The sequence below is a fragment of the Rhizophagus irregularis genome, chromosome 13 (genome assembly GCF_026210795.1).
Source record: "Rhizophagus irregularis chromosome 13, complete sequence".
Lineage (NCBI taxonomy): Eukaryota > Fungi > Glomeromycota > Glomeromycetes > Glomerales > Glomeraceae > Rhizophagus > Rhizophagus irregularis.
This window is the reverse complement of record NC_089441.1, coordinates 789,052-801,326: the sequence shown is the minus strand read 5'-3', so window position 1 is coordinate 801,326 and position 12,275 is coordinate 789,052. Positions and strand designations below refer to the sequence as shown.

The 12,275-nt window shown below is 26.5% G+C and overlaps 2 protein-coding genes across 2 annotated transcripts; one reads left to right on the top strand and one right to left on the bottom strand.

The window, feature by feature from the left end:
* Positions 1-5,573: 5,573 nt before the first annotated feature.
* Positions 5,574-6,503, top strand: OCT59_004802 (uncharacterized protein; the record flags this gene model as incomplete). Its single annotated transcript, XM_025331552.2, has 1 exon — positions 5,574-6,503. One exon carries the CDS (start codon positions 5,574-5,576, stop codon positions 6,501-6,503), a length of 930 nt encoding a protein of 309 aa, XP_025186018.2.
* Positions 6,504-10,377: 3,874 nt separating this feature from the next.
* Positions 10,378-11,900, bottom strand: OCT59_004801 (uncharacterized protein; the record flags this gene model as incomplete). The annotated part of the gene is made up of 4 exons (XM_066137949.1): positions 10,378-10,421; positions 10,509-10,808; positions 11,226-11,367; positions 11,445-11,900. The coding sequence occupies 4 exons, from the start codon at positions 11,898-11,900 to the stop codon at positions 10,378-10,380; spliced, it is 942 nt and encodes a 313-aa protein (XP_065997140.1).
* Between the last annotated feature and the right edge of the window lie 375 nt (positions 11,901-12,275).

The window sequence follows — 12,275 nt, the reverse complement described above, 5'->3', positions numbered from 1 at the left end:
AACTGATTTTGAATGACCGATGTATGTATAAATAAATTTATAGAGATGGTATTTCACAATGGTCACGCATTCCTAGCCCTATAAAAAATTTTTCAGAAAAATGGTGTACTGGAATAAAAGCTAGAAAAATGATCATTTATTGGAGTTTTTCCCAGAATTTTTTTTATAGGGTAGAATAATATTATAATAGAAACGCATGGAAAGCTATTAACAAAGTTCTTCAAGATCCGCAAGTCGCATTATAGGTGCAGTAAACTATTGTCGGATCATTTTTTGAATGCCATTTTCCTGAATACAGTATATCTCTTCCCGAAGTCAGTTACCTGAATACTAATTTCCCGAACTGGACCTTTTCTGAAACGTACAATTTCCGATTCCTTATTTCCCAATTCCCGAACTCTAATTTTCTGAAATCCTACTGTATTTCCCGAACTCCGAATTCCAATATTTCACATAAATTGCTATTTTTTTAAACTTTTTTGCCAAATAATAATATTTGTAGAATTACCAAATAAGAAATTATATTAAACATTAGAATTTTTAAATTTAAAAACTTCGGTATAATTATAATATGTAAAATTATATTTTAGAATATCTTAGCTATTACTAGATATTTGTTAATTTCACAATATATATAGAAAAATTACTAACAAAACACTAACTTCAATTTCCAATAAATAATGTTATACAATTTTAAAAGTTTTTAATAGTATCATCGTCATCTGATCTCCTTAAATAAATAAATATGCAATACTCAGTTCCTCTAGTATCGTCCAGTAGTAGATCTGTCACGTAAATCACATGATGTTTAAATCATGTGATGTTTAGTTTTCCACTTTGCGGATTTTACAAAGAATACTAAATAACGTTAATATAATGAAGAATGACCAATAAACCACTAGACCAGTTATCTCTAATAATAATAATAATAATAATAATAACATTTGTAACTAAAAAAAAATTACTTTTTATCTGTTCATATCGTCTGATAAAAAAAATGCTAAATAATATTTAATAATAATAATAATAAAATTAATAATAATAATAACAAAAAATGTGAAATAAAATTTGTTTGTTATAAATATAAAAATTATATGGAATTATAGAATTCATTAAAATCTTTTACCTTCGCTTTTACTTACCCACGTTCAATTCGCTGGAACCAGCTTGGCTTCGTGCCCAACATGACCACTTACCGCTTTTGAAAATCTACCACGAATACATTGATCCCATTTAGGGAAAAAATGTACAACGAAAAGAACCTTCCTATTCTCGTTTTTTATCATTTAGAAACTTGTTCTTTTTCTACAATCTTTACACGAAGTATTTATTTCATTATTTTCACCTAAAAACTCAATATTGTCTTTGTTTGACAGCACACTTTGAAAAACAATTATATTCATTTATTCTCTGACATTGTATTATGTTTAAAAATATTTTGATTCTCTAATATATGATAAATCACGTGGTTTACGTGACAGGTCATCCAATATTTATAAACTAATGGGATTTGAGATATTGTGATTCAGGATTCGGAATTGTATATTTCGGGAAAATGTTGACTTCGGGAAAGGTATATTTGATCATACTGTAACCGTAGAACATAATACATAACGGTCTGATTAAAATGAGACTATTTTTTTTTGTAATTTTAAGTAATTTTTGTTAGGACATAGCAATCAACAATACGATGAAAAATAAGGTTTCTTTTTAAATGCCTTTTCTTTAAATTATAAATTTGTAAATTATCGTAATTATTATGAAAATTTTATTATTGTAAAAGTATTTTTTAAATACTTGATTAAAGTATGAGCATATTTTTGATAAATATAAAAAAAAAAGATTGATATGGGTTTAAATACTTAAAAGGTTGTAAATTAATTTGGTTGTAAATTAATTTAGTTATTTATATTTAAAAGAATTTTAAATTCATTAAAATTATATTATATTAAATAACATTGAATTCCTATTGTGAATTTTCAGCATATTCCAATAGAGTTGTAAAATCATCTTGATGCCATGCCCAAGAGGCGGTACTAGTATCAGGATAAGGTTCATATAATATACCATGTGAAATACCCATTACATTGCCTGCGTTAGTATTTGGATCATAATTTCTTAGCCAAGGACCCCCACTTGAGCCGTAACCAACATCTACATTTATACCTCTATACCACTCGTAATTTGGAAGAGTTGATGGAAAATCAAATGAATCTCTTTGCCACTGACAAAGATGTTGTCCATCTTTGGAACAGTTCACGAAACCACCAGAATTATCATGTGGATAACCAAATACAGTAGTTGGAACATTTCCTTGAGGTATAACGAGATCATAATCGAAAGCCCCTGTATCATCTTGTAATTTTCTTCCTTCTGGGTAATAAAACTTTATAAAGCCATAATCAAACCTTGTAGCGTCTTGCCTAAAATCTCCCCATATAAACGATTTATAAGCATAAACTTTTCCAACTCTACCTGGTACATTATTGTTGTACCCAGGAAAAAAATAAAGATTAGTATTCCACGTCTGAAGATAATAATCAAAAATACAATGTGCAGCGGTAATCGCAATATTTCCATTATTAGTTCTAATTACAGAGGCAGTACAACCATCAATTGATCCGTCTGTTTTTACAATCTCTAAGAGTCCGACAGAATTTATATTATTAATATCATCAACAAAAAAATCTGTTGTATTACTCGTTCTTTCTTCTGATGGAATATCATATGTTTTAATCATAGGTTCCATTTTTGCTCTTTTACTCATAGGTTTAGAACTTGTTGGAAACGCATAACTTGAATTCGTTATGATTATCAATACAACAAATATACATAGTATATATTTCTTCATTTTTGTTAAGGTAACGTATTTTTAGAAAATTGATATATAGTGGGAAAAGTTAGAGGACTGTTAAGGAATGTCTTATTTTCATCGCTTTATATATTTAAAAAAAACGATGTTCATCTATGATCTAGTGATGCCACTACTCCCATTCTCTCATTTTGTTGTATATCGTCACTAAAATTTAATTTATTTAATAAAAAGGAGGCCGAAAATCCTTGTCTTACTCTTACTCACCATCTCTTTGTCCATATATTTTCTTCCCTTGGTGAACCTGAAATAATTTCTTTACCAAATATCTCAAGTATTCCTTGGGAATCCATTAATTCCACTTTATCTTTTACTCCAGTGTCATTTTTTTTAATACGGCAATATCATTGGTTAGAATAAACACTTTCTAAAATTTATATTTATCAACATCGATATCACCAACATTTCATCTTTTTCTAATTTCGTAGTATCAACAGTATCGACTTGATAAAACATTTGTAAAATCAATTAGATACATTTCTTGGCATGTTTCACAAATTTTTAAGAATTAGGTTGTTAAACATTTTAGTTAGATTCGGTATATTATATGATCATTGCCTAAGGGGGGTGGTAAAATCCTAAAATTTAAATTATGTCGTTTCTGGCAATCCCCTTAATTATTTATAAATGGAATATCATAAATTATTTATTAGACATCTTTGATTAATATTTATGTTTTCACTTAATTATGGAATTACTATTAAAGTTTTTCCTGTTCTCACAGAGAATACATAAATGAGTTAAAAAAGAATTTGAATTTTGGTGTAATATAAAAATACCAATTAATAAAATGTTCTATATGTTATCTTCAAGGTAATAAGTATAACGACGGCTATTAAAAAGACGCGAAAAGACAAAAAAAAATTTATTTGTGTAGATCACAGAATTGCGAAAATTATTGCATATCACCAATAAGAAAATTTTTTTTTAATATCATTTATTAAACACCCTGCACCAATTATGATCGCCTGGTATATACCTATGAAAATACAGATATATGTAATAAATTTCCTATTTTTTTTATACTAATTATTATAAATGTATATATAAATAGAAAACGATCGTCATCAATAATAAAATGAATAAAATAAGAAAATGATCTCTTGTTTCACATTTTTCACATGAGAATCGACGTAATCTTTTCTCGAACCCAATATAACATTTTTCCAAATCATGTAAATTTTTAATTTTAATTAGTGATAATAGAATATTGTTTTACAATAACTATATGATAATGTTTTACAAATAGATATACAAAATAAATTATTAAGCAAAATAGCAAAATTATCTTCTGTAGTAAACATGGTTCCTTCCGCCTGTTTAGTTTGAGTGTTTGAACTATGCTATGTATAAAAAAAGGTTACGGTACATTTCGCCAAAATCCATTTCACAGAAGGGATATTTCATCGAAGGGACGTGGTTCGTTTCTTTGAAAGTGCATTTTATCGAATCCATTTCACCGAATCGTCCATTTTACCGAATCATCCTTTTCGCCGAAAATGGTAACGATTAACATTTTAATAAAAAATATTCATCGCGCAATGAAAATAAAAATTAAATTATTTTTAGAGATTTTTGTTTTCCAGGATTATTATAAATTTAACATTCAAGTAACTGATATTAATTGTTAAGAAATAAATAAATATCTTTATTTTCCTGAAAACATTTATTCACGAAAAAGTAAGTAAAAAAAAGACGATTAATATATTATAAACAACGAGATAAATTTAATAAAAATCAGCTAATCCCAAAATTTTTCTAGAAAACATTTCTTTTATGTATTTAGTATAAAAACAATAAAATAACTAAGTGGAATAAATAATTTTCCGCGAATGTCCACTCGGCGAAATGTCCATTCGATAAAATGACTCCGGCGAAATGGGAGTTTCGGTGAAATGGTATTTCGACGAGACGTTTTTTCGGCGAAATATCCTTTCAGTGAAATACCCTTCGGCGAAATGGCTTCGGCGAAATAGGTTTCGGTGATTAAATTTTAAGGACAAGCTTTTTAATTCCGGCCAATTATAATTTTGTCCTTAAGACGTCAGTATGTTACACAATTGATTGACACTAATTGTGCGACAGTATCGTTCCCGAAAATTAATATAATACAAATACCTTCCTCTCTTCACTTACAACATGTCAATATGTCATTATGTCATGTTCTAAATTATTTTCAGGAGATTTGCTCGAATTATTATAAAATATTCATTCAACTCTACATTCATGTATTTTAGTTAACAGATTATGGTGTCGTTTAACGATTCCATTATTATGGGAAAATCCATTTCTATTTCTACTACCAGAAACTATAATTTTATTGAAATTTACTTAAATAATTCAAAACAATTAAATGAATATAAAATTATTAATAATTCATTACCTTCAAATACATTGTTCAATTATATTAGTCTTTTAAAATATTTGAATACATATAAATTTATTTCTTCTGTTGAGAAATGGAGAACCTCAACCTTCAAAAATAAATATTTAAAAAAATTCAATAATTGATAGTATATGTTTATCACTAATTAAAATATTTATTGAAAATTAAGTAAATTTACATACCCTTGAAATTAAGATCCTATGTATTATTGAAGATACTAGTTGTAGTATTCTTGAGTTAATTTTACAAAACCCAAATTTCATTTACAATATAATATATATGATAGTGTATATAACCGAAGATCTTGTATCACAAATGATTAAATCATATCAAAATCTAAAAAAAATTTTAATTGGTGGTTGTTATAATTTAGCTTTTTATCAATCATTATTATTATCAAAAGATTATAATTGTTCGAATACTTTAAATACAATCATATTCTATTACATTGATCTTAAAGTAGTAATAACTCAAGATAAAGTATTTGAACAATTAAATGTTTTAGAATCTGTTCATATTGTTTATTGTTCTTCTTTAAATAATAGTTTTATTCAACAAATTATTACTTTAACTAAACCATGTAAATTAAAATCTTTATTTATGAGTAAGATATTACAAATTGAATCAATACAATTATTATTACAAAAATCTGGTGATTATTTAGAAAATTTTGGGTTTGAATTTGAATTTTATTACAATCTATCATTAAAACAACAATTATTAGAATTACGTGTAATTACAAAATATTGTAAAAATATCAAATTTATTGATTTTTATGGATTTGATCAATTATTCAATTTAATTGAAAATATTCAACAAAAACTTAATCATCTTATAATTCGTATATCGGATGATACTTTATATTATTCCTTAAATAATAATATTGAATATAGTTCAAATATATTGCAAAATTTAGGACAAGTTCTCCCTTCTAAATTAGAATACTTAAGTTTGACTCTTTATATTAAAGAAAATGATTTTAGAACATTCTTAGAAAATATTCTTATTAATAAATTGTTAATTAAGCAAATAGGTAGTTACGATATTTTACATTATACAAAGGAATATATTATGAAGAAAAAAAGAGTCAATTATTTGTCTAATAGGAATTTTGAAGATAAAATAGATTTGTATGATTTGAAAGATGAAGTGAAAGAATTTAAGCTATATAATATTAGAGTTCGAAGTTGGGATGATTTCTCTTTTACTGGTAATATTTATAATTTATTAAAGGAAGTTGATTAATTTGGATTTACGTTATGTATTTGGTTCGTTTTGATATGAAATACTAACGTTATCTTTAACGTTTCGGATTTATCGATCTAAATTTTAACGTTTACTTTTTTAATTCAAACTTTTCCACTTTCAACGTTAAACAATCGCCATTCAAGTAATCTTTTATTGAAACACTATGGAAATAAATTAAAAGTTTGCAATGAGCACAAACTTATTTATATAATTTATAATATTGAATGATTTATTTTTTTTTGGTTTTATTCGTAATCATATGATTATGACGTTTAATCTCATATCATGCATGCAATATTCTGTCTCATCAATCATATTTACTGAATATTTTATTTATTTATTTTCGATTTTATAATGATGTGATACATTATAAAGTTGATCTCTTCGGACGCTCTTCTTTTGTCTAATACTTTATAAGCGAATTTAGTAGTATACTTCTACCCGAAATTAAAGGCTTCCTCAAGTACTTAATGATTTGGAAGAAAATTTTTATTAGTAAACTTGGTCAAGTGGGTTTATCTAATTCAATCAGCTGCTAAGAACCACCCCTCGTGTTTATTAAACTTTAAGGTTTATTTATTTACACAACAAATTTATGATTTTTTTCCAAGGAAAAATATATCAAAAAGTTCAAATAGTTTTAGTTTTACATATCTTAATTCTTTCTTTATATGAATTTTTACGGAAACATATCAAATTAAGGATTTAACTTTGAATATTTTTTTCACAACCCCTAATTTTAAATTGCGTATCTGCGTAGCGACCGTAGCGTTCTGATGGGTTTATGGAGAAAGAGTCACAAGACTTTCATATTATTTGTATATCGAATAAATTATTAGCAATGTTTAATTGATGATAAATCTGTCAAAAATTAATTTTAAATATGATTTCAAAATCTATCGTGCATTGAAGCTTTTCAATAACTAAATAATTTGTTTAGGATGGAGGGTTGAATTGGGGAGCTTTGAAATGGCGAGTTTCGTAGTATTACGAAGCTTGAATTTATTTTTCAATTTTTTTATTATTAGGAAACGTTTGCTGCCGCTTCCTTTTCTTTTTTGTAGGTTCAGGATATCTGTTTCGTCCTCCTTCATTTAAAAGTCCCGCCTCGAGCGCAATTTCAAGACTAATATGTATTAGCTTAGGTGGTTTAACAACGATGTGAATGTTTTTTTCGAGTGGTTTGTCAGTGAAATAACTACAAATCTTCTTCCCTGCAAGATCGTTGCTATGGAGTGAAGTATTTTTATTTTAGAAAAAAATTTTATATTAGGAAACATTTACTAACGTTTCCTTTCTTTTTTGTAGGGTTAGTTTCTGGGAATTTAGAAATTCGGAAAACGGTAAGTTTCGTACGTTTCGTCACGAAACTTCCAATTTTCTCTTTTTCTTTTCTTTAAGAAACGTTCTAACTGAATGTTTCTTTTCTTTTTTGTAGGACTTTTTTAGGCGGTTCTATCTTGTGGATTTCCTTTGCACGCAGCATTTCGGTAAGTTTACATTTTTTCTTTTTATTTAACGAAACGTTGCTAACGTTCGATATTTTCTTTTTTTTTAGGCGACTGGTTCTTTGGATCTTCGATTCGGTATGTTTTTAATATCTTAGATTTCATATTTTAACGAAACTTTACTTACTGTACGATTTTTTCTTATTTTTTTCTTTTTTTTAGTCGATCGGATCTTAGGTACGTTGGCGGATATTGATAAGTTTTCAACATGAATTTTGTATTTTAACGAAACTTTACTTACGTTTCGTTATTTTTTTCTTTTTTTTAGGTGACTGGTAGGCAGTTCTTGGGACCTCTTTGGACGCGCGGAATTTCATTTTTGGTAAGTTTTATTTCTCTATTTTACTAGTTTATTAATTCTAACGAAACAAATGTTAACGTTTTGAATTTCTTTTTTTTTAGACGGCTGGGAGAGTTACTTTTGATACAGGATTTCTGCAAGTAAAATGAAGATTCTTTCTTTTCTTTATTTTTTTCAATAAACTTACTAACTCATTTTTTCTTCTTTTTAGGCAACTTGATCATCAGGTATTTTTTAGAAGATGTATATCGATACTAGATACTTCGAAAAATAGATACGAAAGAAATGATTAATATGATGGGTATTCATGATGAGTATTTATTACGCAATTTTCGGTCGTACAATTGACCTATAATTGACCTATTTCACTATTTGACTAAGCGTGGGAAATGCAGAGATCAACATGCGTGTACTTAACTTATCTAAAATTTTCCTTCCAATAAGACAAGGCATTAGATATTTTAAAATATCAACAACATTTCGTCGTCCATCTTTTCCAATTGATTGTTACAAGTTATGAACAATTTCAGCATCATTGATATGTATTTCTGAATTTACAAAATCATCAGATCCTGGTGATATATTTATTAGTGAAATTGGTATAATTTATTCATTTCGCGTGTAATTCTCTTTTTTCTGCAGAAACTTTCCATTCACATGGCAAATCTTGACTAATTGAAGCCAAAGTTCGATGTCCTTTATTTGCGTGATACTTGACCAGGACCCAGAAATATGTATATAGGGGTCAGGTGATGAAAAAAAATTTTTTATTATGAGCTGTACGCATTTTTTCAGGGCCGGAATTATGATAATGTCAGTCGGTTACTATAATAGGAAATAAAATTCTGACTGGAATTATCAAAAATTATCTAAAAAAGGAAAAAATTTCATGATTTTTTTAGTTAAAAATACGCAAACTCAAACCTGACCCTTTTATATATATTTCTGGGTCCTACTTGACCCTTATCACATGCTTAAACGGCAGTTCTTGCTTTAAGCTTTATTTCTTCAATATTTTCCTTATCAACACTAAGGCAAAAAGAACAACTTCTGGCATCAAATTCAATAAGATTATCATCTGAATGACAATCTTTAGCCGCTACTTGATCAAATATTGTAGATATAAGGCCTATTATAAAAATCTTATAATTTATATTAATAAAATTCTTTCAATATCAATTTCCGTTTATTACAATTGCATGCCTTAGCATATAAACCTGCTGCATTTGAACTTGATTTTTCTTGCTTTACATGATATTGAAATTTATCTCCATAATATTATCCAATAAACTGGATTTTTTTCCACATATTTATTTAATCATACATCAGACTACTTGTCCTGTCTTAGGTTTTCTCAAAATCAATTCCACTTCATAATTATCAGGAATTCGAAAAGCTTTTTGACTTTTTGTATAATTAAGATAAGTGGCAGGTGGATAATTTACTTTTTTAATAATATCATAAGTATAACTTCGTTCATTATCAGAAAATTGAATAACAGATTCCTTAGGATAATTATTAATTTCAACAAGGTTTTTTTTTAACTTGTTGATCTGTCTGAAGTGGTAAAGAAATTTCGTTAGCTTCCATTTTTTTTTAACAAAAATTTTAAAAAAAAGCGAATTTAAATTTTTATGATAATCTTTATTTTCGTTAACAAGGCTTTGAAAATTTTTGGCAAATGTAATACAAGAAAATCACCAATCAAAAATGTATATTATTTATAGTAAAACACCAGGTCATATTTTTCGCCATTTTTTAACTCCTCCAAAAAATAGGGGATTTTTTGATCAGCACACTCAATTTTACAGTCTGAGAACATTTTACAATATTTAATGTCACTGTATTTGCCAGCAAATCAAGTTATATATTACTATATATAAATATAATTTAACAAAATAAAAATGAAAATATCTTTAAAAAATACGAATATAAAAGAAATAACGAATTGAAATTGAAATATTTGATTCAATTATAATGAAACGAAAGAATTTAATATAAGCAAATATATAATTAATTATATGTAGTAAACGCAATAAATTATGTTACATTTTGATTATAATTAATTAGGAACCTCTAAATTGATTAACATAGAATCTTGACAATCTATTAAAATGATAAAAAAATTAGAAATTATAGGATTAATCATAAAGAAAAAATAGTCATAATAGTAATAGTTTAAGTATATAATACCTTTATTATTTTCATCAAGATATAAAGTAATAATAGATGGATTCATGGGTTTTGGCAAATTGCTAAATGTGAATTCCCTACTTGTGTATATGGCATCAGGATTTTTTTCATATGTAGTTGAAATATTTGGTGTCTCTTTATCAGCTTCACTAAATACAGCTTTAATTTCTTTCCCTTCATAACCAAATTTTACTTCATATTGATTATTATCCATAAAAGCATTATGCCAAAATTCTAATATGTTATATAATTCATCTGCCGTTGGTCTTTGATTTGGAATAACGCTCATACACTTATAAGCTAATTTTTTATAAATTTCAGGAGTTCCCTTTCCAAATCCAGGTTTGACTCCATTACAAATTTCTAATACTAAACTAATATCATGTTTTCTATTATAAAAAGGAGGTTTTCCAGATGATAGTTCTATCATAATTACACCAAAACTATAAATGTCAGAAAATAATGTATATGGTTCTCCATTCAAAACTTCTGGAGCAATGTATGGTAATACTCCACATATTTTGTCATCAGATTTTTGTTCATTTGGTGGCCCTGATAATCCAAAATCCGAAATATAAGAATATTTATCACTCTGTAATATATTCCCACTATGAAAATCTTTATGACAATATCCCAATTTATGTAAATTTTTAAGGTCATATAACATATTAATTAAGACTTTTAATTTCTTATTCCAAAAAATATTATTAAAATTACTTGAAAGAACATATCTCAAATTTCCTTGATTTGCTAATTCTAGAATCATCATAAATTCTTTAGTTTTTGTATCTTTTGCCATTCCATAAAATTTTAAATAATATTTACTATCATTAAAATAAATACTCCAAAGTGTTTTAACCTACAAAATTTAAAAATCAATAAGTTAGTTGCAATAAAAAAAATCTTTGTTTTAAAAATAGTTAAATGCAAATATACCTCATTTAAATAATCAGTTGAAATATTCTGAGATTCATTTAATTTTTTTAAAGCTACTTTTATAGGTTTAGGCCCTCTTTTTTTCCAATTTCCATCATTTTGTCTTTTATATTCTGCCTTACCGTCAATCCATGTTGCAGAGTATACTTTGGCAAATCCACCTTCTCCAATTTTTTTCATATTTTCAAATCTGTCAAATGATACCCATTCAAGAAATAATGGATAACCAGTATAACTTAATTTTGCATTATAAATAGTATCCTTGATAAATTCATCAACATCATTATTCCCACTGGTCCATCCTTTAATTAGACAATGAGGAACGCATTCTTTACACCATAATTCGCTATCTTTTGGTTTATAGCAATCATCATGATTGTTGTTGACTTTTATTGAATTTACTGCAATTGAATCATTATTAATAATTTTTAATTTATTAAATAAAGGCTTGAACATTATTAGTACGTTTAAATTTGTAAGAAATTTATTTGTTTAACTTATTATCTTATTAATTTATATTTAGAATAAAAAAAAGTCAATTATTTGTATCACAGTAATACAGAAAATATTAATTTTCATTGCAGCACATTTTAACTCGTGTGGATGTTACACAAATTTTATTATTATATATCGTCACACAGAGCGTCCCTATCTTTATCCTGGAGACCTGGACCATTAAATTTGATTTTATAGAGATTGTTTTATGTAAAATATGTCTTGGCAAAAATTTCGTGATGTTATTTTTTTAAAAAAGGGGGTGAAGAAAACAAAATTCAACTCCTTAAAATAATTTTTTTGAGTGAACAATTAATAATTTGTCATTTATTAGCT